The sequence below is a fragment of the Physeter macrocephalus genome, chromosome 16 (assembly GCF_002837175.3).
Source record: "Physeter macrocephalus isolate SW-GA chromosome 16, ASM283717v5, whole genome shotgun sequence".
Classification (NCBI taxonomy): Eukaryota; Metazoa; Chordata; class Mammalia; order Artiodactyla; family Physeteridae; genus Physeter; species Physeter macrocephalus.
In genome coordinates this window covers 62,007,837-62,035,403 of record NC_041229.1, presented here as the reverse complement: position 1 = coordinate 62,035,403, position 27,567 = coordinate 62,007,837, and the positions used below count along the sequence as shown (strand labels likewise).

General features: G+C 38.1%; 1 protein-coding gene across 2 annotated transcripts; it reads right to left on the bottom strand.

The window, feature by feature from the left end:
* Positions 1-2,121: 2,121 nt before the first annotated feature.
* Positions 2,122-27,192, bottom strand: ZNF215 (zinc finger protein 215). 2 transcript variants are annotated; one of them, XM_007110987.4, is made up of 6 exons: positions 26,978-27,192; positions 22,946-23,507; positions 16,279-16,367; positions 14,764-14,896; positions 14,366-14,461; positions 2,122-3,817 (listed from the first exon to the last, which is right to left on the bottom strand). In XM_007110987.4, the coding sequence occupies exons 2-6, from the start codon at positions 23,343-23,345 to the stop codon at positions 2,946-2,948; spliced, it is 1,590 nt and encodes a 529-aa protein (XP_007111049.1). In that variant the 5' UTR covers positions 23,346-23,507; positions 26,978-27,192; the 3' UTR covers positions 2,122-2,945. The 2 variants fall into 2 exon arrangements, with proteins under 2 accessions (XP_007111049.1, XP_023974398.1); XM_024118630.3 differs by lacking the exons at positions 14,764-14,896; positions 22,946-23,507.
* Between the last annotated feature and the right edge of the window lie 375 nt (positions 27,193-27,567).

The window sequence follows — 27,567 nt, the reverse complement described above, 5'->3', positions numbered from 1 at the left end:
GTGATTGTTGTTGCTGCTGCTGTTGCTGAGTCTGGTGGTTTCCGAGTCATACTTGTTCTTTTTTACTATCTCAGGTTGAGCTCTGCAGTTACTCCCTTGCTTTGTAGGCTGGATGCCTGGTCCTTTCTGCAACTTTCTTGCACTTTCCTATTGTAGACTGTGCATCCCGTGCTGCCCTCTGGGGAAACACATGCATTCTTGAGGTTCCTGAATCCTCAACTCCTGATCTGTTCCCTCTGTGTTACTGACTTTTTAAAGGCTCTTCATACACATCAAATCAGCTCTCCAAAAAGGTAGTATATACACTCCTGTTAGTGGTTATGACACTAAACTAATATTTGACAATATTAAAACTGAGCTTTAATATTCCTTTCATATGTTATTAGCCCCAAGTGTTATGTTTTTATTATTGGTGAAGATAGTATTTTCCCCCATGTTTATTGGTTATACTTTTATCATGAATTGACAGTTAATTTTTTAGACCAGTTTTCATTGATGTTCAACTTTTAATTTTTGATTTTAATAAATATCAGCCTATATTATATATTCACCTAATTAATATACCTGCATATGATATAAATGTAATATTAACTATTCTTTTTTCCACACCAGTGTGAAGTGATAATTTATGACATGCTAAATTCTTACAAACGTCTAGGTCTAGTTACAATCAGTTCTGTCCCAGAGATGTCATTTCCTAGGTTAGTACCGCACTATGTTTCTAGTAGTAAGACTCCTCTTATCACCCCCCTTTAATAAAAAGGTATATAGCTATTTTAACTTGTTACTTCTACAAAGTAAACTTTATAATCACTTGGTGAAATAATCCTCCTAATGAAATATTTGATTGGAATGGTTTAATGTGGGGAGATTGAACATCTCTACAATTATCTTCTCATCCAGAAACATGTTTCCATTTATTCAAGGTATTTTTTGAGCGAAGTGGGGTGTATGTAGTATATCTGAATTAACTTATTAAATTTTAAGTTTTTCAATTGATTTTTTTTTAGGTTGTCCTAATGGTCTACCATATCATCAGCAAATGATTTTCTCCTTTCCAATTTCCATTTATTTTCCTTTTCTCATTATTCCACTGGCACTTTCAGAGCACTGAATAATTGTGGTGACAGGAATTTTACTTTTTGCCATTACCTTTAGCATGAAGTCCAAACTTCTAAGGTGGCTTACAAGGCCTTTCACGATCTGGCCTTTGAGTCTCCCTCTAACTTCACCTCTGTGTATTCCTGCTCCACTCTTTTCCAGTGCCACATTTCAGTCAGTGAATGTGTTTCCTGATGCCATGCCCTCATCACTCTGTAGCTCTGTACTCCTTGTTTCTCCTTTTTCATCTCTTCTAACATTCCCACACTCCACCACACACAATCTAGCTAATTTTCACTTTCATGTTTCAGCTTAGATACCTGCCTTTGAATGCACATGGTGAAATTCAAATGTTTATTAAGTAAATAGGTTTATGGAAAAAGGCTGGAAGATGTTAACTGGCTGTAACTCTTCTGCAAAAATTAAATGTTAAGTGTACTCTAAAGGAGTTTTCTTCGAATCTAAGTATGTTTAGCTTAGTAAATAGTATATAGATCTTTTAATTTTTGGAAAGTGTAGAGATTTAGGAGTAAAAATAAGTATTTTACTTAGGCCCAAATAGCTAGCTGTTGAGAAAAAAGGTAACAAATGAAAATAGTACTTTTGCCTTTCAACCAGCCAAAAGAAAATTATAGCTTATTAAAAAGGTGAACTATTAGAATGCCTAAAAGGAGAATGTCATAATCCATTATATTAAACATGTCGTTGCTCTGATGAATGACTGAACTATATACCTCAAGAATTTCCTATGTTCAGAGTGTTTTTCTCTTAGGATTCTCTACAAGTTGCCTTATGTTTATATGAATTTCCCTATCAATTATCAATACTTGTGTAGGGTTTTGTCTTAATTTAACAGCTTGTGATATAAAGAATGAACAAATGAACATAGAATAATTTTTCACATTTATTAACTCATTATAGGGGTTCACCCCAGAATATGTTTTCTGCTTTTGGATAACATATGAACTCTGACAAAAGTCACCATCAGCATTCACTGGGAATGTCTCCAGTATGAATCTTTGGGGGCAAATTAAGATAAACATTTTGTCTCAAGAACCCTTTGGGATGCTGATGTAGCTTACAGAAAAAAGAGGCAGTTCTGGTACACCGAGTATTAGGACACTCTGTTCACCTTTTACTGTTTGGGATAAATGACAGCCCAAGGCTATGGATGCCTCTCAAGCCTAGATCCCAAACAGTACTTCAACAAATGCAGATATTGAGAATACATGTAGATTAACAACACATCCACCCACCATTGCAGTCCAATTCCAGTCCCCGCTCCACACCAGGACACCTAAGGATATTACTAGGTGTGAAGTAATTGGCTGTCACTGTGGTCTTCGCCATTAATTCAGAGTCAGTCCTTAGAAGTGTCCTTCTATGGATATATTCTTGTGAGTTCCTGGTTTTTTGTGACCTTCTTATAAGGACTGAAAGTTTGAGTTTTATTAGATGTCAACTCCAAGGGTATTGCTTGGCTCCTCCGTAATATCTACTTCATCAATAGGTCAGGTGAATATAAGTATTCTATAGGTTCCATTTATGAACTAGGGAAAGATGATGGTAATGGATATCGGAATAATGACAGACAAACACTATCATGTTGATATGTTTAACTCCGAACCCTTATGACTTCATTTGAAGCCTGGAAAAGCTCCCTCAGATTTCTATCCAATAACAGATTTATCTCCATATTAATTCAGTCATATCAAAGAATAATCTCCGACAAACATTTTCTTTCATTTACTATATTCACGGGATTCCTTCCAGAATAAATTCATGGACTTTGAATGAGTTCTGACTGAAGATAATCCCACATTCTTCCTGTCACAGGACTTCTCTCAAGTATGAAGTTTTTGGTGTTTAATGAGGTTTGAACTCCTGTTGAAGGTTTTCTCACATTCCTTACATTTGAATGGTTTCTCTCCTGTATGAATCACTTGATGTCGAATAAGTGAGGAGCTTCGGGTGAAGGATCTGCCACAGTTAACACATTCATAGGGATTATTTGCAGAACAGAGTCTTGGATTTTTATTACTGTCTTCAGGCTGACTGAGGAGTTTTACATATTTATTGCCTTCGGAGGCCTTTGCTTCAGTGTGAATTTTTTGATGCTTAGTAAGGTTTGTACGTCGGTTGAAGAATCTTCCACATTCATTGCATTTATAGGGTTTCTCTCCTGTGTGAATGATCTGATGTCGAACAAGAGACGAACTGCGGCTGAAGGCCTTCCCACATTGATAACATTCATAGGAATTCACTGTGGCATGACTTTTTGGGTGCTGAGTATCTGTATTCAAGTTCAAGGCATTCCCACATCCGTTATATTCTGAATGTTGCTTACCTACTGAGTCTAAATTAAATTCGAAGTTAGTTTTAAGCTGATCACACTTTGGGGAACCCTCTCCCATAGGAACTCCCTGCTGTGTGTCAAAAGTTGAGTTAACTGACTTAACATCAAAACTTTCCTTATTTTCACTATATTCAAAGTCTCCCTCCTCAGTGTAGACTGCATTATGAACGAAAGCTTCTTGTGGCAAATTTATGTCCCAGTGTTCCTGGTTCTTATATAACCAATCATCACTTTTCGAGGCATCTAAAGGAGGATGTCCACTTTCAGTCAGTCTTGTCATAATCACTGCATGGGATGATTCTTCTCCAGAAATTCTCTGCTTTGGAACTAAATCCTGATTTTCTGAAATTATCTCTCTGTCTAAAAATAAATTAAAAATTCCATGAACTAGAAGAAGGGAAACTGCTTAATTAGGAAAGGGACGCTAAGCCATATAAGGGTATATGCATATTTTATGGGTCTTTAAATACAGAATGGAAATGTGAGGCAAGGTTAGAAAACAAGGATTACAGAAGAAATAAATGGGATAAAAATATTTTAAAAAGGATCAGGAGATCATAAAATATGAGAGCTATTCAAGAATACTAAGGAGAATACACAGAACTTAGGTAAAATATCAGCATATGAACTGGGATGGCATGGCATGTCACAGTTCAAGCCATCACTGGTTCATAACTAGTCTGTGAAAGTTATACCTAATCTTACTTTCTCTAGCATCCTGTCTCTTTTACCCCAAGGTGTTCCACATAATAGCCCTTCAAAAATACCAATTTAATCATTTCCTCAGGAACATGTCTAAATTTATAGGCCCCATAGCTTAACAGCTAAAAGCAAACTTGCAATCACAGTGCCCCTATTTTCCATACAGAGCAATTATTCCCTGCATTTAACAGAGGCAGAAAGAACTGTAATATATGATAGCAGGGAAACCAGTCTTATCCTGGGCTCAAAATAATCACTCCTGATTCTAACAGTGCTCAGACACTTCTATGTGTTTCCTAGAACTCAAAACTTTACCTATTCTGATTCAGGTTGGGTTCTTCTGTTTTCACCTGCGTTCAGTTTCTCTATTTCATTTGATAAAGTTCCAGTTTCCTTCTCAAATTCCTTTTTCACTTAGTTTCTATATAAATATACCCAGTATACTGTATATTCTAGCATTTTAAAAAAAATTAAATTTAACTGATTTCCCTTCTTTCTCCTTTTCCACATAACATCAGATATATCTAATGATTTTATCTTCTATACTTTATTGGTAGCCAAGCAAAACCTTCAGCTTTGCAGTTTCACAGTCACTAGAACACCTCTACTTGACCATCCCTACTCTCTTCCAAAACTCAACAAATGAGAGACTATCATCTTCCATGTGGAAGGAACTTCCCTCAATGTCCTCATTTTCGTTCAGTGAGTCACTGGCCTTCTAACATTTACACTAGAGTTCATGAAGAGAACTTGAATAACCATTGCTCTTTATCTCTCATCTCTAATCTGTCCTTAGGTACTATTACTTTACTTTATGAAATGACTTTTACCTCAAAGCAGCTCTCACTGATACATCCAACTCTGTCAAGTATATATCAATTCAGCCTTCTTTAGTCTAATCTCTACAAGAAATCATTATTTGTCTGTAAAATACCCACACTGGAAACTAGACAATTAAATCAGAATCTCCTAGGATGAAGCCTAGGAATATAATGGAAATATCAATTGTAGCTTTCCTGTCTCTACCTCACCAGTGTATATTGGATGTGTGGGGGCAGATAACTTGTCCCTTTAACTCACAGGTTTTCAGAGAGAGAGGAACTTCTTCCAAACCTGGACTTAATTTAGAGGATGAGTTCCTGGACTTCAAGATTGATGCCATAATGAGATGACATCTTAGGAGACAGTAAATGTAATTAACAAGGGAGAAAAATAAAGTTAATTTGTGGCCAGAGGACAGACTATAGCAGATCAGAATTATGGCACTTTTGCTGATACTCTCCTCATAGAGAAGTGGAATCTATTTTTCTTCCCCTGGAATCTGGGCTGATCCTGCGACTGCTTGGCCAACACAATGTGATAGAAGTGATACTAGGCTATTTCTGGGCCCAGCCTTTATTTTATTAAAAAAAAATTTTTTTAATTAATTAATTTATTTTTGGCTGCGTTGGGTCTTTGTCACTATTCTTTCTCTAGTTGCAGTGAGCGGGGGCTACTCTTCATTGTGGTGCACGGGCTTCTCATTGCGCTGGCTTTTCTTGTTGTGGAGCACGGGCTCTAGGCACGTGGGCTTCAGTAGTTGTGGAGCGTGGGCTCAGTAGTTATGGCTCGCGGGCTCTAAAGCGCAGGGCTTAGTTGCTCCGCGGCATGTGGGATCTTCCTGGATCAGGGATCGAACCTGTGTCCCTTGCATTGGCAGGTGGATTCTTAACCACTGTGCCACCAGGGATGTCCCTGGGCCTAGCCTTTAAAAGACCCACAGCTTTCAATTCCTCTCAGGATGTTCCCTCTCAGAACCTCGCTGCCATGCTGTGAGAAGTCCTTGCCTCAGTAGAGGCCATGTATAGGTGTTGTGGTCCACAGGACTAGCTAAGTTCCCAGTGACAGCTAGCATCAACTTCCATCTATGTGATCATAGTTGGAATGGCCAAGTCATCCTGGCCATTCCATCCCAGTCAAGCTCCCAGAACACTGCATCCTCAGCGAACATCATATGGAATGTAAGAATTCCTAAGTCAACTCATGAAATTGTGAGAACTAATAAAATAATTGTTTTAAGTCACTAAGTTTTAGGGTAATTTGTTAGAAATAATAGATGACCAAAACTGTAATTTTATTCTAGTAGTATTTATTAAATAGCAAAATTCCTAGTTGTATTTCCCTAAGTAAATCTATGTTCTCCTCATATTTGTACAACTCATTTTTCATGCAACTTCCTTACTTCTATTTTTAAAATCACTCTCATGTATTTTGTTATTTTCAAGTCACTTTGTTCTAATATGTAGAAAAGCTGCTAATATTTTTATTTAATATCTGGCCACCTTAATGAAATTCTAAACAGATATAATCATTTTGATACTGAGTCTCTTGGATTTTCTAAGTAGAAAGTTATCATACACAAATAGCTTTCTCTCTTTTCTATTAATTTTCTCATTTGTTTCATTTATTTTTCTTTCATTAGTTAAAACCGTCAGGTAAATATTAAATAATTATGGTAATAGGCCTAAGAATCTGTTGATTTTAGTGTTAATACTATTGTTTATCTTTATACATAATATTAACCAATGATTTGTTCTCTTTTTGCTCTAATAGATTTCAAATCACTGGCTTATTCCTGACCACTAATTCCAAACTCATAAACTGTGCTTTATCTATAAGACTTTGTTCCGGTCTCTAACCTAAAACAAAGATAAACACTTTAAACCTTAGCCTATAATCCTAATTCTGGGTCTCTGCCTACTTCTCTCCTGGAGACCATCCCATGCCAAACCACCTCTGCCTTTCTTTGGCCTAAAAATTTCCCCCAACTTCTCAAATCACCTAGTTAGTTAAACTCTCCAAAATCTGGCTTTATATTCTCTATCCAAATTTACCTTATACTGTCTCTAGTAAACTTAGATCATTGATTCTTATTCTAGATCTGAAACATTTGGTAAGCCTTAAAAATATACATGTGTGTAGAAAATCCTAAAGATGCTACCAGAAAACTACTAGAGCTCATCAATGAATTCAGTAGAGTTGCAGGATACAAAATTAATACACAGAAATCTGTTGCATTTCTTTTTTTTTTTTTTTTTTTTTTGGCTCACGGGCCCAGCCGCTCCGCGGCATGTGGGATCCTCCCAGACCAGGGCGCGAACCCGGTTACCCTGCATCAGCAGGCAGACGCGCAACCACCGCACCACCAGGGAAGCCGCTGTTGCATTTCTATACACTAACAACAAAAGATCAGAAAAAGAAATTAAGGAAACAATCCCATTTACCATCACATCAAAAAGAATAAAATACCTAAGAGTAAACCTACCTAAGGAGGCAAAAAACCTGTACTCTGAAAACTATAAGATGCTGATGAAAGAAATCGAAGATGACACAAACAGAAGGAAGGATATACCATGTTCTTGGATTGGAAGACTCAGTATTGCCAAAATGACTATACTACCTAAGGCAATCTACAGATTCAATGCAATTTCTATCAAATTACACTTTGTGTAACTGGCATTACACAAACAAACTTATGGTTACCAAAGGAGAGGGGGAAGGGATAAATTAGGAGTTTGAGATTAATATATACACACTACTATATACATACTGTGAAAATGGCATTTTTCACAGTAGAACAAAAAATTTTTTAATTCCTATGGAAACATAAAAGACAATCTTGAGAATAGCCGAAGCAATCTGGAGAAAGAAAAATGGAGCTGGAGGAACCAGGCTCCCTGACTTCAAACTATAGAGTAAACCTACCTAAGGAGGCAAAAAACCTGTACTCTGAAAACTATAAGATGCTGATGAAAGAAATCGAAGATGACACAAACAGAAGGAAGGATATACCATGTTCTTGGATTGGAAGACTCAGTATTGCCAAAATGACTATACTACCTAAGGCAATCTACAGATTCAATGCAATTTCTATCAAATTACACTTTGTGTAACTGGCATTACACAAACAAACTTATGGTTACCAAAGGAGAGGGGGAAGGGATAAATTAGGAGTTTGAGATTAATATATACACACTACTATATACATACTGTGAAAATGGCATTTTTCACAGTAGAACAAAAAATTTTTTAATTCCTATGGAAACATAAAAGACAATCTTGAGAATAGCCGAAGCAATCTGGAGAAAGAAAAATGGAGCTGGAGGAACCAGGCTCCCTGACTTCAAACTATACTACAAAGCTACACTGATCACAATAGTATGGTACTAGCACAAAAACAAATACAGATCAGTGAAACAGGATAGAAAGCCCAGAAATAAACCCATGCACCTACAGTCAATTAATCTACCATAAAGGAGGCAAGAATATATAGTGGAGAAAAGACAGTCTCTTCAATAAGTGGTGCCAGGAAAAATGGACAGGCTACATGTAAAAGAATGAAATTAGAACATTCTCTAACCCCATACACAAAAATAAACTCAAAATGGATTAAAAACCTAAATGTAAATCCAGATACTATAAAACTCCTATAAAAACATAGGCAGAACACTCTGACATAAAATGCAGCAATATCTTTTTGGATCCATCTCCTAGAGTAATGAAAATAAAAACAAAAATAAATAAATGGGACCTAATTAAACTTAAAAGCTTTTACACAGCAAAGGAAACCATAAACAAAACAAAAAGACAACCTACAGAATGGGAAAAAATATTTGCAAATGATGCAACTGATAAGGGATTAATTTTCAAAATATACAGACAGCTCATATATCTCAATATCAAAAAAAAAACCCAATCAAAAAATGGGCAGAAGATCTAAATAGACATTTCTCCAAAGAAGACATACAGATGCCCAAAAGGCACATGAAAAGATGCTCAACATCCCTAATTATTAGAGAAATGCAAATCAAAACTACAATGAGGTATCACCTTAACACTTGGTCAGAATGGCCATCATCAAAAAGTCTATAAATGATAAATGCTGGAGAGAGTGTGGAGAAAAAGGAACCATCCTACATTGTTGGTGGGAATGTAAATTGGTACAGCCACTATGGAGAACAGTATGGAGGTTTCCTTAAAAAACTAAAAATAGAACTACCATATGATCCTGCAATCCCACTCCTGGGCATATATCCACACAAAACCATAATTCAAAAAGATACATGCAACTCAATGTTCACTGCAGCACTATTTACAATAGCCAAGACGTGGAAGCAACCTAAGTGTCCCTCAACAGAGGAATGGATAAAAAGGATGTGGTACATATATACAATGGAATATTACTCATCTATAAAAAAGAATGAAATAATGCCATTTGCAGCAACATGGATGGACTAGAGATTATCATACTAAATGAAATGAGTCAGAAAGAAAAGGACAGATATCATGATGTCACCCATATGTGGAATCTAAAAAAAAAATGATACAAATGAACTTAAATACAAAATAGAAATAGACCTACTGACATAGAAAACAAACTTACGGTTACCAAAGGGGAAGGGGGGAGGGATAAATTAGGAGTTTGAGATTAATATATACACACTACTATATATAAAATAGATAACCAACAAGGACCTACTGTATAGCACAGGGAACTGTACTCAGTATTTTGTAATAACCATTAAGGGAAAAGAATCTGAAAAAGAATATATATATATCCCATATATATATGGAATCACTTTGCTGTGCACCTGAAACTAACATGACATTGTAAATCAACTGTACTTCAATTTTAAAAAATGTAGAAATCTTAAAAAAAATACATGATGCATGGGTGTATTTGTGTGTGTGTATACATGTTCCATGTGGCCAAGTTGGGCTTCTCATAAGCACAGTGATATCAGGGTACTAGAACTAGTGGCTGCTGAATTCCAGGAGAAAGAAGCGGAAGTTGCAAGTCCTATTACAGGCTAGACCTGGAACTGGCACAGTGTCACTTCTGCTACATTTTATTGATCAAAGAATCTAGTGCCAGCTCAGAGTCAAGGGGAGGGAAAACAACATTTACACTTCAATGGAGGGAGTGACAAAGATTTTGTGGCCATCATTAATCCACCAAAATCCATTAACTGGGAAAATAAATGACATTTACTGAAGTAAATTCCAGATTGATTAAGGTATATTATATTTAAATAATGAAGTGGATGGAGTCAGAATAAAATGAAAAAATGTTCCTTAGTTTTGGGATGGAAAAATTCTTATGTATAAAATTAACAGGGGGCTTCCCTGGTGGCACAGTGGTTGAGAGTCCGCCTGCCGATGCAGGGGACACAGGTTCGTGCCCTGGTCCGGGAAGATCCCACATGCCACGGAGCGGCTAGGCCCGTGAGCCATGGCCGCTGAGCCTGCATGTCTGGAGACTGTGCTCCGCAACGGGAGAAGCCACAACAGTGAGAGGCCCGCATACCACAAAAAAAAAAAAAAAATTAACAGATATAAAACAATGGGGGAGATACATGATAACATAAAAAATATGTTTGGCAGGCTCCATGAATAAAATAATTTTTAAAAATGTCTTCAGACACATCTCATTTGCCACAAATATGGTCAATAGTGAGAATTTAACATAAGCTTGTAATATACTAATTAAAAACCTCTAAAATCTTCATAACGGACATAAAAGAACCATTTACTGAATCACAGATGACCAAAACAAATAATTTTTACTTTTCTCATAATCCAGTATCTATCCATCTATCTATCTGTTTCTTTGGTTCCTACATATGTGCGAGAGGTGCAGATATAAATGTAGGCAGAAAGAGACATGTTGCCTTCCCTCAAGGAACACAAAGCCTAGGGTGAGACAAGGACTCACAGAGACACATGTAGAGTATATTTGTGATAAATGGTAAGAGGAAAAGAATATGGTGCTATGGGAGTATATAATAGAAAAAACTAACCTAGTCAAGAAAGGCTTCCCTGAGGAGATATGGACCTATTTGAGATCTGAAGGAGTAGGAGTCAACTAGACAAAGATAGGAGGAAGAGCATTAAGTAAAGAAACAACATGCACAGAGGTCCTGTGATGGGAGAGGGCAAGCCACACTAAAGGGACAATAGAATTATGTTCCCTATGGAAGTGTTTTTTCTCTACTGAACCCCAACACCTATCAGAGTGCACAGGGCACAGTAGATGCTAATACATATTTGATGCTGGCTGACTGAGAGTAGATCAGTGTGGTTTGAGTGCAAAAAAGGATGTACTGTGAGATGAGGTTGGAGAAGTAGGTAGGGACAAGTGTGTTGTGAAGTAAGCAAAACTGAATTCAGTACAGAGGTTTCAGCAAGTACATGATAAACCATGATCTCCATGACTGCAGTGTGGTTCAAACACTGGAGTTGTGGAGGGAAGACAGAGCTAAGAGGGAAGCCAAGATCTTGTATTAAGACAAGAGGCTATGGTGATAGTTCAGGTGAGAGATGACAGGACATGGACTACAGTAGTGGCATTGCAGACAGAGAAGTAGAGATATTTAAGAGATATTTAGGATAAAAAACAAGTATTAGAGAGGTGAAGGAGAAGAGGCTGTCAAGGATAATACTTAAACTATACTTGTATAACTGGATGGATGGCAGCTCATCCAGCTAGGGAACAATGGAAGAATACTGGAAAGGAAAAAAATCACTTGGGTTTTATGAAATTTAAGGCATCTTTGAGACATCCAAGAGAAATGTCATGTGTATATAAATTTTAGTTCAGAGCTGAAGGCTGGGCTGGGGATATGAACTTGTAAGCTGCTATAAATGTGTGATAATTGAAGCTGCAGTTGTAGATGGAAGAAAATACAGAGTCAAAAGAGAAGACAGGATGAGATCAAATGTTGCAAAACTGAAATGTATTAGATAGGTAGAGAAGGACAGGTCTGCAGTAGACAGAGACAGACTAGCCAGAAAAAGAAGAAACTCAGGAGTATTACAGGAACCTAGGAGTATTTTCAGAACGAGCAGCAGTTAACAGTGTCACTTGCTGTTGAGAAGTCAAATGAGAGAAGGAATTAAAAAGTGTCCCCTGAAGCTCGCTCCAATAAAGTCATGAGTGACTTGAACACGAACTGTTTAAGATTAGTATTTCGGGTAAGAGCTCAACAGGAATGGGTTGAGGAATAAAAGGCGAGGAAAAGAGAAAAGCAAGTATAAAACACCCAGAGAAGTCTGGCTATAAAGAGGTGAGAAACAGAGTATTAGAAGAGGGTGTAGGGTTGAGAGAGAAAGTTAAAAAATTAATAATGACCTAAAAATGTTAAAAATGAGGCAGAAATGGTGAAAATATAAGCTAAAAAAAGCAGGGAGAAATGGGGTCGAAAGGATAATCAGGGAGAGGATTTACCTTATGAAAGAAGTAATGGAGTCAACTGCCTAACAAATTAATAAAGATTTCAGGTAAATAATACCCAGTGTTTGCTCGGGTGATAATAGAGATATAATAACTAAAGTGATAGTAACACTCTCATTATTAGTGAGTATGAGTTGGTAACAGACAACATAGTTCTTTTGTAGACAATATAACCTAATGTAACAAGACAGTTAATATAGTTATACCCTTTGATGATGAAGTTTCTCTTCTAAGAAGGAATCCTGTGAAAGGAATCAGATATGCCTGAAAACCTGGCAACAAACTAAATGTCCAACAGTTGGGGTGGGGAATGGTTAATTATTATACATGTATGTGAGGGGCTGTCATATGCGAATTAGAAACCACATTTTCATAGACTAATTAAATGGGTATTTATTCATGATATCACATGAGGTGAGAAGAGCAGAATACATAATGACACATTCTCGATGATCCAAGTTTTGGAGAAAAATATTTACAAGCCATAGGCACACATCATCACAAAGAAAATGGCTTAAGAAAACAAACCATGATGTTAATACTGCATAGCTCTGGGTAGTGAGGTAACAGGGTGAGTTATATTCCTCTTCATACTTTACTTACTAAAATTTATATTAAGCACACAACAATTTCTAATCTCTCACAAACAGAATGTTAATAAGAATAAAGAGATTACGAATGAAGGTAGGAAGGCACAAGTTAAGGACGTCTACAGTAAAAGAAGGAAAAATGGAAGATTACTGGAGTCACCCTAGTATAAAGCAGTTCCTTTTCTTTAAAAGAGAGAATATGATTTAATGTTAGGTTGGCTAACATTTGCTTATATAACACCACATGCCAGACGCTGTTCTAAGTGTGCTACACATATCAATTCATTTAATCCTCACAGTAATGTGGAGGTAAACACTGTTATGTTACAGAAGAGGAAACTTGGCAGGGAGGCTGCCCCAGGCAATTCTGCCTGTGTTAAGAGTCTGTGTTCCTCCTCCTACACTGTCAGTGGGAATGTAAACTGGTGCAGCCACTATGGAGAACAGTATGGAGGTTCCTTAAAAAACTAAAAATAGAGTTGCCATATGATCCAGCAATCCCACTCCTGGGCATATATCCACACAAAACTATAATTCGAAAAGATACATGCACCCCAATGTTCATGGCAGCACTATTTACAATAGCCAAGACGTGGAAACAACCTAAATGTCCGTTGACGGATGAATGGATAAAGATGTGGTACATATATACAATGGAATATTACTCAGCTCTAAAAAGAATGAAATAATGCCAGTTGCAGCAACATGGATGGACCTAGAGATTATCACACTAAGTAAATCAGAAAAAAAAAGACAAATATCATATAGTATCACTTATATGTGGAATCTAAAATATGACACAAATGAACTTATCTACAAAACAGAAACAGACTCACAGACATAGAGAACAGACTTGTTGTTGCCAAGGGGGAGGGGGGAGGGGAGGGATGGATTGGGAGTTTGGGATTAGCAAATGCAAACTATTATATATAGAATGGATAACTAACAAGGGCCTACTGTATAGCACAGGCAGCCATATTCAATATCCTATAATAAGCCATAATGGAAAAGAATATGAAAAAGAATATACACACACACACACACACACATATATGCATAACTGAATCACTTTGCTGTACACCAGAAACTAACACAACATCGTAAACCAACTATACTTCAATTAAAAAAAAATAAAAGAGTCTGTGTTCCTAACCCACACCACTTTTTTGCCTGTCCATATAAGAAAAGGAATCTGTGAACAAAAGGCAATGACTTTTCTTCTTCAAAGTTTAGCTGGTTTGCTGTCACCTCCCAACCAACAACTCAAACCCTGGGTTGTACATTATCTGTGTATTTAATGAACAGAAGCTTCTTACAAATGCCTCAGATCTACCTGTTGCTTACCAAAAACAGCTGTTCTTAGAATTTCTTGCTCCATTATCCAACTTTTTTCCTTACTCTCCAACCTGGAGGTCTCAACTGGTTTGGAAAGTAGATGCTCTGTACATGGTGAAAAGGAAAACAAACAAACACATTTCAGACATTTTTATAGGGAAGAGAATCCCATCCCAAAGTAGTAGTCTAAGAGCTGCTAAAAGATAAGGCCAGTGGACCTGTGTATTTCTAGCTCTACATCAGAAAGGACTTTCAATCACATACAGCAAGAAAATCTGCTATTGTGCCCAGAAGTGATTAAGAAACCTAAACTGAAACCCAAATGCCCTCAACCACTTCAACAGTAGTTGTTAACAGTAGATGAAGAGACTACTAAAGGGCAGATTAGGTAAATACGCAGATGCCACCTTTATGCAATGAATTCAGGTTCCTATAGTTCTCCAGCATCACATCCCTGTACAGGTTCTTTACAGCAGGGTCCAGTTGCCCCCACTCTTCCTTGCTGAATTCCACAACCACATCTTTGAATGTCACTGGTTCCTAAAACATTAAGTTCCTTTTTAATCAAAGGTCTCAAAAATATTACTAGAGGAGAAATGAATTTGGAAAGAACAGGGTAGGTGGCAAGAATATACAAAAAAAAATTGATAGGACAATGTTTGGAGTTCTAAGCGATAAAAATCAAGTTACCTTAGGGGCCTATCAACTTGGTACTCTTTGAGGGCTGTGAAAGGAAAATGAAGGGCTGTCCTAACTCTAGATTAGCTTACATTTTAACTGAGGAGAAAAACCGGTTGGAATAATTGTGGAACAAAAAATTACCATAGAGTACAAATAATTTACACAGAAAGAGTTCAGAACAGGAAGAGTTTAAGGCAGATTTGAGGGAAATTTATAATGAAAATGTAGGCTCTCCTAACAGAACAGGGAGCATCTCTAACTGAGAAATGCTGTCGGCTAATGCCTCATCCTTCAGGTCTCAGAGCCCAACGTCACTTTGTCAGATAGGCCTTTCCTGATTACCCAACAAAGTAGCCATCTTCCTAATCAGTCTGTTTCTTTGTTTTCTCCCTAATAATTATTACCATCTGCAATTATCTAATTTGCTTGTGTTTGTCTACTTCTAGTAGTATGTAATCTCCACAAAGGCAGGCATTTTGTTTCATTTACTGTCATATTACCAGCCCTTAGAAATGTTAGGCACTGCATAAATACTGGTTATAAGGGCCTTCATCCCATCAGCTGTTGCACTTTTCTGTCCAGCATTCTCAACCTTGTCCTTATAGTTACCTTCAATCACACTGAAACACACAAATCCTTCCTCTACCTCAGAGCCAGTCTTTGTGAATAAGTTGTCTACATGTGTTTTGCCTACTTCCTCACTTTTCCTCTTTCCTCAACCCTCTGCAACCTGGCTTCTATTCCCATGCATGCTTGTATCTCCATGATGTTAAGACAATAGACACTACTCAGGCTGTACTGTTCTGAACTTTTAAAGGATTTCTCCTTGAAATATGGTCATTCTTTGCTTTCACAGTGACATCATATTTTCCTGGTTTTCCTCTACCACTTTGGTCCTTTAATTTCAGTATCCTTTGAGGTTTCTTCTGCTCCTGCCTATTAAATGACATTGCTCAGGATTCTGCCCTTGGCTTCCTTCACTTTTAATTCTAAACATTCCCTGGGTAGGCCCTATGTCTATACCTTCAATTATCATCTACAATCTCAAGGGCATAGATGCACAGAGAATACACAAAAATTAAATATTTTCCAAAAAGTGTATCATCAACTAAAATAGATCCAATGTCCAGTGTATCATCAACTAAAATAGTCATGTTCTTAGATGGAACTATGTTTGGCAAAAGTTCACAGACCTAAAAAGAAAAAGCAGAACATTACAATAGAGTGGAATCCTAATTTACCTGGGATTTGCCTGTTAGTGAGTCAGCTTCCATTTTCTCTTTCTTGACGCTCCCCTTCTGGAGTAGGGCAGAATCCTTGCAGGTTATACCTGAGGAAGATGAAGGAGAACATTAGGGAGACAAGTTTTTCCTTGGAGAAACTTTTAATAATTATAGTACTTTTAACATGCTACTTCAGAAGTTTGAAATTTAATGATGTCAGGTTCTACCAGCAACCAGAATCTCCAGGAGTGTGGCCCAGATCTTATATTTTTAAAAAGCTCTAAAAGTGATTTGCATATTCTACCAGGGGTCAAGAACTACTTGATCAGAGAGAAGGCCAAAATAATATTTTGATGCCTCATCTGTGGTTACAGCAGATCCCCCCCAAAAAACTTTAATCTTGTCAAAACTAAATCCTAACTAAGGCTTAGCCACCACAGGCTGTAATTCTACTGGGAGCTAAGAATATTTTGCCCAACCAATCACTTTCTCAGAGACATTGGGGATTAATCTACTCAAGGATTCTTTTCCTCTAAGTCGCTCTGTGTATACTATACACAGACTTAGGCAGTCTAGTCACCTTGGACTACTGACTCTTCCAGGACATAAAAATCTGAGCAGTAACCAATTCTCTTCTCCAGCCCTTTGGTGAGACGTATACCCAAGGGCTACTTCCTAATGTTTCTCCAAGATTCATTAATTACACCACTAATCCTCAAATGCCAGACTATGGGCCAATACTGGTCTGTGAAGAAGTTTTCATTGATTCAGGGTTAAATAAGAAAAAATAGAAACAATGCAGGAAATATTTACGTTTTATAAATAAAGGCAGGATTTGAAAAAAAAAATCCAAATTTCTCAGCAACATGCCATTTGACTACCACCACAAGATTACAGTCTGTTAACTTTATTCAGGCCTATAACACTTTGTGAAACCTCAGTTTGCTCAGTCCCATGACCCCTAGGACAGTCAATACCACATTCTTTTTTTTATGATTTATTTTTTAAATTAATTTTTATTGGAGTACAGTTACTTTACAATGCTGTGTTAGTTTCTGCTGTACAGCAAAGTGAATCAGCTCTACATATACATATATTCCCTCTTTTTTGGATTTCCTTCCCATTTAGGTCACCACAGAGCACTGAGTAGAGTTCCCTGTGCTATACAGTAGGTTCTCATTAGTTATCTACTTTATACATAGTAGAATATCACATTCTTATTCTTGTCATTCTTGGAAATATGCGAGATATCTTGAAAAGATGCAAAAGCCTTCAATCAGCCATCACTTTTTTATTGCTCTGAGTATTGTTTCCTTCCCATAACTCTTCTTTCCTGCTGACTTCCTTCCTGAATTTTTACAGTTGTGTTCTCTGAAACTCTCATGCCATTCAAAGAAAAATTCCTATACATTCCCTAGTTCTTTATAAAATATTCTTTCTCCCTTCTAATCTAAAATGGATCTTGGCACCATCAAAGCCACCTCTTCTCATGCTCCAATACTATGGTCTTGGTAGTTGTTTTGATATATTCATACTTCTCCATTCCCATTTCCTCATAAAGATTTTTCTACGCTCATACAAAAATTTTTTCATAGTGGTTCATGCCATTTAGCTAGGGCCTTCTTGATGTTGTAATACACTAAGCTATTGCAAATTCATTTATTCAGCCCGTATTACTGAGTACTTCCCATGTGTGAGGCACACAAATGCCTGCCCTCAGGGAGCCTATAGTCTGTCGTGAATGACAGACATTAAATAAGTAATTGTACTAGGTCAGTGAAAACTTTACTTAGCTAACATTGTTGCTTTCCCCACCAAATCATAATCTTTTCAACAACCCAGCCTGAAGACCCTTGACAACCTTATTTCTAACAACCATCAGCAATCAAGCTACTTCCTTTTTCATACTGGGGTCCTTATATACTTCGATTGTTCTACTCTGAGAACAAACTTGAATGAATCAATCCCTAACTATATTTTCCTATCCTTTCAACTTTCCTATCCTATCATCAAGGTTCCACCATAGTACACTGCTTCTTTAATTTTCTCCCAGTCTATCATCCCTCTTGTGAAGTCACTTTCTTTTCTACGCAGCTTGGATTTTATGGTAAATCACTTGCAGATTTACTCTTTTCAGACTTCAAATTCCTTGAACACTGATCCTTTACATCTAACATCCAATTCTAGCTTGATCCAGTAATCTCTTTTACCTTACCTTTTTAAAAAATTGAGGTAAAATTCACATAACAAAAAATTCACCATATTAACCATTCTAAAGTACACAATTCATGGTTTTTAGTATATTCACAGTGCTGTGCAACCGTCACCACTATCTAATTCCAGAACATATTCATTACCCCCAAAAGTAACCCCATACCCATTAAGGAGTCACCTACCATTCCCCTTCCCTCCATGCTGTCTCTTTGGATTTGCCTATTCTGGGCATTCCATGTAAATTCAGTCATATGGTATGTGACATTTTTTGTCTGACTTCTTTAAATTAGCATATTTTGAAGGTTCATCCATGTTGTAGCACGTGTTAGTTCTCTGTTCCTCTTAATGGCTGAATAATACTCCACTGTATGAATATCAATTTGTTTATCCATTCATCAGTTGATGAAATTTTGGATTGCTTCAATTTTTTTGGTTATTATGAATAATGCTGCTATGAACATTCATATACAAATTTGTCAAACGCTTTTTCTGCATCAATTGAGATGATCATGTGATTTTTCCCTTCATTGTATTGGTATGGTGTATAATGTTGATTTTCACATTTGAACCATCCTTGTATTTCTGGGATAAATCCCACATGGTCATGGTGTATAATCCTCTTAATATGCTGCTGGGTTTGGTTCACTAGTTTTCTTTTCTTGTGATGTCTCTCTCTGGCTTCAGCATCAGATTAAAACTCCCAACATAGAATAGGTTAGGAAGTATTCCTGCCTTTTCTATTTTTTAGAAGAGTCTGAGAAAGTTTGGTGTTAATTATTGTTTTAATGTTTGGTAGAATTCACCAGTGAAGGCATGTTGTCCTTGGGTTTACTTGGTTGAAATTTTAAGAATTACTGATTCAGTCTCTTTAGTTGTTACAGATGAGTTGAGTCAGTTTTGGTAGTTTGGGGAATTTTTCTATTTCATCTAAGTTTTCACAGTATTCTCTTATAATCTTTTTGATTTATGCAAGGTCAGTAGTAATATCCCTACTTTTATTCCTGATTTTAATTATTTTGGTCTTCTCTCTTTTTTGCTTGGTCATTGTAGCTAAACTTTTATCAATGTTGTTGATGTTTTCAACCTTTTTTTGAATTTATAAAGTCTATATTCTTTGTTGTGCGTGCCCACGTAAGTCTGTTTCCTTAACTTAGTGGTTAGCTAGTGATTCCAGAGATTTCCTTAAATGCTTAAAACCAGAAAAACAAAAATCATTTCCTAGCCTTTGCAGATGGGCTGTCTGCATCAGGAAATGCCTTCAATACTTAGCCAGATAGTTTTCACCCCTGCCTTAGTCTTCATTTCCTGCTCGAGCAGAGCCTGAAGACCAGCCAGAGGTGAGAATAAGGGAATTCTCAGGTCTTTCTGAACATGTACCCAGCCTTCTAGATCTCTAAGAATATGCAGGAGCTTTCAAATCCCTTACTCTCTAAAGCACCTTTCCTCCCGTCTTTTTGTTTAGTCTATGTTTGTCCCAACTGTTTATTTGCTGTCCCAGGTAGCAGTGGCTAATACATTTTTCATTAAATGTTTCTGACAAATGCTAGCCACTTCAACCCTGAGAGGTCTAAGGTAGGTAAAATATGGGCAAACCCTTTAAGTGGGTTCTTCAGGGATCCATGGCACGTTAAAAGAAAACAAAAGCCTTTCTCGGTCCTGTATTACCCTGAAACCTCTCATTTTCTTCCCAAACTTCTCAAGAATAGTCTATAATGATTATCACATTCCCACCTCATACTTCATATTTTTTTGACCCATGTGATTGGCAGAATAGCCCCCTGAAATGTCCATGCCCTAATCGTTGGATACATGGCAAAAGGGACTCAGCAAGGGAATTCCCTGGAGGTCCAGTGGTTAGGACTCAGCACTTTCACTGCCAGGGCCGGGGTTCAATCTCTGGTCAGGGAACTAAGACCCCGCAAGCCTCATGGCACGGCCAAAAAAAGAGGGACTCAGCAATGTTAAAGTTAAAGATCCTTGAGATGAAGAAATCATCCTGGGGACTTCCCTGGTGGTGCAGTGGTTAAGAATCCACCTGCCAATGCATGGGACACGGGTTTGATCCCTGGTCTGGGAAGATCCCACATGCCGCAGAGCAACTAAGCCCTTGCGCCACAACTACTGAAGCCCGTGCACTCTAGGGCCCGCAAGCCACAACTACTCAGCCCACGTGCTGCAACTACTGCAGCCCACACACCTAGAGTCTGTGCTCCGCAACAAGAGAAGCCACCGCAATGAGAAGCCCGAGCAGCGTAACCAAGAGTAGCCCCCGCTCGCTGCAACTAGAGAAAGGCCGTGTGCAGCAACAAAGACCCGACGCAGCCAAAAAATAAAAATTAAAAAAAAAAATCATCCTGGATTATCTGGGTGGTCTCAATCAAATTACATTAATCTTGAAAAGTGGAGAACTTTTCCCAGCTGTGGTCAGTGAGACAGAGAGAGTGAAAGAGTGAGTGCGAGCACGTCCATGTATGCCAGCACACACCACGACAATAGAATGGAGTGTCAGAGAGATGGCAGTGTGAAAAGGACTTGGCTCACCATTGCCAGCTTTGAAGATGGGGGAAAGGGAGCATGAGGCCCAGAAAGAAATGAATTCCTGCTGATGCCTTGATTTTCGCCCAGGCAGACCCATGTTGGACCACTGATCTAATCAACAATTTCAATAAATTATTTTCGATACTCATCTTAACAGGGCCTTTTTGTTGCAACATTGTTGAACACTCCCTTCTTGAAGATTTCTTTTTTCTTAGCTCAAGATACCAATCTTTCCTGGTTCTTTGCTTTCCAGATTACTCCTTCCTAGCTTGCTTCCCTGAGTTTTCTTATTTTGCTCAGTACTTCATTTTATTTCCTTTTTGGATAAGGACTAAATATAATCCCAATACCAGTATCATCACTGTCTCTAATCAATAATGTCTAGTCAAATATCCAGTCAATTGCTTCATGTCTTATAAGGTCCACACATTCACATGATCAATTACACATCTTTTGTGTTTCTTTTAATCTCTAAATCCCTCTTCCATAGCCCCTCCCTACTCCCTTACAATTATTTTGTTTTAGAAACTGGATTGTCTTGCAGTTTCCCACAGATTGGATTTTAGCAATGGCATTCCCATGGTATAGTTTAACATGTTCCTCTATTCTCTATAATTGGTAGTTAGATCTATGCCAGCTCTTAAATACTGGTTCTTCCTAAGGATTTGTATTTTTCCTACTTCTGTTCATACCTATAAGTTTCCATATTTTTCTTTCTTGATTTTAGCCCAGAGAGACCCACTGATCTACAAACCTGTAGGACTATACATTCATATTGTTTTAAGCAACAAAGTTTACGGTAATGTGTTACAGCAGCAACAGAAATTGCTATACTTCTGAACACTAAAGCCATATTTTTAACTATATATTGATTATTCACTGTGGTTGTCCCACAAAGACCTCAAATTCAACATGCCACATAATTAATATATCAATCTCCTCTCCAACAAAAACTGTTACTTATGTTCCATTCATGCAAGCCAGAACATTTATCCCATTCACACCTAATATGTAAACCCTTTAGGTTCAAACTCCTCTGTTTTCCCAAATGCTTCCTCATTCTCTAATACCTGATCTACTACAATACTTCCTAACTGGTTTTCCTATTTTCAGAGCTCTCAGGGCTATCCTTTACTGCAGAAGTTGATAAACTTTTTCTTTAAAGATGCAGATTGTAAATATTTTATTTAGGCTTTGCAGGCAATACAGTCTCTGCTATAACTAATCAAGTCTAGTCATAATATGAAAGCAGCTGTAGACAAAATGTAAATGAATGGAGTGTGGCTGTGTTCCAATAAAACTTTATTTCCAAAAATATTTGGCCTGTGGTCATAGTTTGCTGATCCCTGCTCTACACTGAAGCCAACACAGTATTTTTGAAAGGTAAATCAAATTATTTTACTCCCCTACTCAATCTGTGAGATCTCAGTTCAGCCTTCCTAATATAGTAAAGTTCTTCATGATCTGGCCCTTGACACCTTCTAGCTTCAGAAAAAGTTCTTATGCTAAGTGAAATAAGTCAGATAGAGGAAGACAAATACTCTATGATATCACTTACATGTGGAATCAAAAAAATAGAACTAGTGAATGTAACAAAAAAGAAAGATTCACAGATATAGAGAACAAACTAGTGGTTACCAGTGGGGAGAGGGAAGGGGGGAGGGACAATATAGGGATAGAGGATTAAGAGGTATAAAATATTATGTATAAAATAGGCTATAAGGATATATGGTACAACACAGGGAATATAGCCAATATTTTATGACTATAAATGGAGAATAACCTTTAAAAATTACGAATCACTATGTTATATACCTGTAACATATAAATACTGTACATCAACTATGCATCCATAAAAAAATTTTTTTTAAAGATTATTTTTCTTCATATGGGAAGGGTCAACTATTCTACCTCCAATTTTCTATATTCTCACCTTCATCCTTAAGCATATCAATCACATCCTCTATGAGGCTCACCACTTCTTTGCTGTTCTTTGGATGTTGTAAATTCACCCAAGTCCTGACTTCTTCAGGGAGAATTGTCAGGAATTGTTCCAGTACCAATAGCTCTAGGATCTGCTTCTTTGTATGAATTTCTGGTCTCAGCCACTGAAGACAGAGCTCCCAGAGTTGGCTCAGGGCTTCATGAGGCCCAGACACTTCCAAATACTGGAAATGTCTGAACTTTAGACGAGAGGCTTCACAGTCATCTGTCTCCACGACTGGGATGCATTCCTGCTGCCAAGACACATCTGCTCTCAGGACCTCACTTTGTTCATGAGGAGCCAGGTTTTGAGGTTTTGAGATAGCCGTCAACTTGTTCAAAGGCTGCATCTTCCTACACAGAGCTCCCACTGCAGTTCAAATTTGTCTTATCAGAGGATTCCAATAATTCTCATACTTGGGCTAAGCACTTGTGTACTATATACAAATATATGCAGTGAGAAAAGTTTCAGGAGCTTCAGACGCAGAGCCAATATTCAGGCACCCAAGAGACTGAAAAAAAGACATAAATATGACCTACAGATAATGAACATGGATAGGTCAAAAAGTGCATTCCCAGACTATAACAATCAAAAGTTTTAATTTGTTAGGATTCGCTATGAGCCAGTCTGCAATGCCCATCAATCAGGGAGGTCTTAGGCTCAACAAAACATTTAAACCTTGCAGGACTACCACAGGTCATAATTGGCACTTAGGTTACTAAGAAGGCTATTGGACAGAAAACAAAGCTTGCTAACAGAGGAGTGAGTAACTGGAATTTTTCTTCAGTGGCACTTCTCACAGAGTATAGCTCAAGTGCAAGGAGATGTGGACCATGTAGGTTGGGAAGAAAGCATCTTGACTGAAAAGCCTTCTACAGGAGCTGATATCTAACAACTCTACGAGTGCAGCTCTCAGGGTTCCCCAAAGAGCGTGCCAGATTATGAGTCACTACATTCAGGGAAGTTCAGATCCAGCTTTCTATCTGATTTACAGTTCTCCCAGTCCAGATGCAATTTACCATTCAGGAGTCATTTTTATTATAAGCCTCTAGGCCAGTGGTTCTTTTTCCATAGCATTGTGCTTGTACAGTTACAATATCGTTTCAAATTTCTCTGAAGATTCTAATTTGAGTTTTCTGTTTCCTAAATTCCCTTTGATTCTGTGATCAGGGTTTCTATTTATCTTGGTTTTCCCTAGTATTCATCTGGTATTCCCTAGTTTTCTGCTCATATTTAAGAATCAAGTGTTAGGTTGACTATTCCAGATCATCATATGAATTTCTACTTCTTCTGTATCAGTAGACTGGTTTCCTAATGGGTGTCTACCCTGAATGGGAGACTTACCAAGAGCCATGTGAATATCAGTGAGACACACACATTGGCAGACTTTGATTTAGGGTGAGTGGAGGAGCAGGCTGTCAAGTTGTGGGCTCCCCACACAACAGAGTGAAAAGGTTTTACTATGAAATGTCAACACCTAACCTAAAAGCCTTCGCTCTCCTCAGATGGTTTATTCAATTTATTTAGGGAAGAACTTTTTGTGGGAGGAAGCCACTGGAGCTAAACTGCTTCTCTATGTAGGTGGGAAGAGGGCTGGGAGGTTGGGAAGATGACTGGAATAGATGTTTCCCATGTAACCCTTCACTCGATTCCTATGTTCTATTTAACTCTCACTGCCATACTCTGTTGAAACAGCTTAAGATTCTCATAGGCAGATGGGTTTCCACCTCCACTGTGGTCACCTCCTAGCATATTCTAAGTTGTGACCTTTTCTACACTGCTTCTGTAAACCATATTTTCACTTTCTGTCTTGTAGAAACGTATTGACACCATCTATATACTCATTAGTATCCCCATTACATGGGGACACAGGGCAAAGTGGAACAACTGAGGGAACATTCTGAGATCCAACACAAACCTTCTCCAAAGCTTACGGAAAGTACACGTTCATTACCAAAAAAAAAAAGGAAAGTTCCGAAGTGCTTAAGAGGTATCACTCGCTGAGAACAATGAACTATGGGCCCAGATACTTTCAGAATTAACATACAGGGAGAAAGAAGAAAAAAAAGTTCACAGATCACATATTAAACACAAAACAAAAAACCAAGTAAGCATTAAAAAAAAAAAGCAGATTTAACAACAAGAATATCCATTGTAACAATAAATGCACTGGGTAAAAATTTAAACTCAACTATGTAAAAAATTAAGAGACATCCAAAACAAAAGAACTCCAAAGCTTAAAGGGATGATAGAAAAAATAACAAGCAAATGTAAGCAACAATAATATGCAGGGATATACTGAATTAAGATGTATATTGAATTAAAAGCACAAATGAATAAAATGAGACAAAGAGGAAACTTTAAATGATTGAAGGTACAACTCATAATGAAATATGACTGCTACTAAGTGTATCAAATAACACAATGAAATATATTTATAGCAAAACCCTCAGAAAACAAGAGATGCAAGCAACAATAACGCCACAGAAATGGGAGACTAAGGCCACTTTCTCAGTCCTTAACAAGTAAGCTAAAATTGATAGTATAGAGGACATGAATAACATGCTTAGCCTGATATATAAAACCAGATAGAATGTAGTTTCTATTCAAGCACTTATGAGAATGCTTACAAAAGCTGCTATTTATTAAGCTACCAAAAAACTCAATAAAAAGTAAATAAAAGTGGTACAAACCACATTTATTACCAGAATGAAAACTAGATCTTAACATCAAGTAGAAATAGAAAAAAATCTCAACTACTTTGAAATTTAACTTTTGCTTCTAAAAAACAACTCAAATTAAAAACACTGCACTTCAAAATCTAACAGCTCAAGTTCTACTGTTAGGCAATAGCAAAGCCTTATATATATAATTAAACAAGAATGAGATGAATTAAACGTTCAACTCAAAGGGAGAAAAAGCAACAAAATATACTACGAGTTTATAGGTTAAAAATTAATAAATTACTCAGTATAAATAATTATAGAGTTAGGAGGACAGGTTAGAGATGTTCAGGATGATATGATAGCACTTAAGATTTCGAAGGAGGAACAGTCTGGATGATAAATGGTCCAAGGTATGACTGTGACTGAGAATAGCTTAAGTGGTCTGTAAGTGACCACCAATGGAATAAACAAAGTCAAGAACTGTTAAAGTTTAAACTCTAAAGTACTAAACAGACACCTTTAAGGATGATAGTAGGACTCAGAATGAAGATTTAAGACGCTGAGCCAATACCAAGGAAAGGAAGGGCTCAATAAGGCGCAGGTGGCAGGAATCTGGAGACTTAGATCAAATAACCAGCTGACACAAGTTCATAAGATTTTACAGCGTCAAGGAACTTGAACAGGCACTAATTATGGGGAAAAGGTAGTATCTGTGAAAAAGGGGTTGTTTTAATCAAATAGGTCATAGGCAGAGCAGTAGCCTGAGGTAAGGAGAATCTTTCGCCTTCCGAGATTAGCTTGTAGAAAGTAGCATAAAGCAGTGTGCAAATGAGCATCTGGAATAAAGAGGTTTTAGGGAGTGGCCAGGAATGAGTGGTACAGCACGGCAAGTTGGAATGAACTTTTCTCCATTTTCTTTTCCAGTCGATTGATCCAGTCACACTGGATGGGGAATCCATATCAGTCAATCCACAACCAGCTGAGCAAGATATGTTTACCAGATTAAACGCCTGGAGACTGCCCCCATCACAGAATGGAAAAGGAGACAGCAGACCTGGATCTGAAACCTAACCGTCCTGTTTCCCACCCCAGCCCTCTTTACATCTCCTCTCTCACGCACTAACTTCCTACCACAGCCCACGCCTCCATCTCTGTCAGCTCGCGCCCTCCCCCAGCTTCTCCCGCAGAGACTGCAGAGCACAGAGTTGGAATCCAGGTAACAGCGAACAAGCCGAGGAGACCGCGTGGACGCCCTCAAGCAGGATTCCCAATTCCACGCACCCGCGTCCTCACCGCCCGCTGACCCGCGTGATACCTGCAAACACCGCTCCCAGCCAGGGCTGGGTTCAGTCACACCCAGGAGCCAGTTCAGAGGAGCCGCAGAAGTCGCCCTCCCAGCCCGGGGAGGGAGCTTGCGTTAGTAATCACGCCACCACTAAGCAGCGCGGGCCACACCTGTCCCTTACACGCCAGCGCCGGCTCAGTATCTACTAAATACCAAGACGCAGGCCGGCGCACTCCCGCGCACGCGCACCAGCCGTGGAAGCCCCCAGAAGCCCCCGCGGCCCAAGTTTGTAAAGTAGACAGGGTGGGGCCTCTGCCCGTCCCGCCCCTTTCCCAGGCCCCGCCCGCTTCATAGAAGTGAGTCCAACCCTAGGGCCAGGAACCCAGGGCCACGCTTAGGGTGGGTGGGAAAAGGCCTTGTCAAACTTCTGTGTCTTCCTCCATCCCCATCTAGGAGAACTGGCCAAAATTTTTTTAACCTTCTCACCTCCACCCACCCTCCTCCCCCATTTTCTTGGAATCATAAAACAGTGAAATAATTTTGAAAAGATATGGTCTTGTATATAACAAGGTTTAACATGGTTTTTACTGACTTGCTGATTCGCTCATTCACTCATTTAT

What these genes read in the sequence shown, in the direction of transcription:
- ZNF215 (XM_007110987.4), bottom strand. Translation starts at nt 23,345, where the DNA reads ATGCAGCCTTTGAACAAGTTGACGGCTATCTCAAAACCTCAAAACCTG. An exon ending in CACTAACAGGCAAATCCCAG is followed by an intron (nt 14,897 to 16,278) that starts GTAAATTAGGAT and finishes TTAATGTTTTAG; the next exon opens with GAACCAGTGACATTCAAAGA. An exon ending in CCTGAATTCATTGCATAAAG is followed by an intron (nt 14,462 to 14,763) that starts GTGGCATCTGCG and finishes CACCATGTACAG; the next exon opens with AGCATCTACTTTCCAAACCA.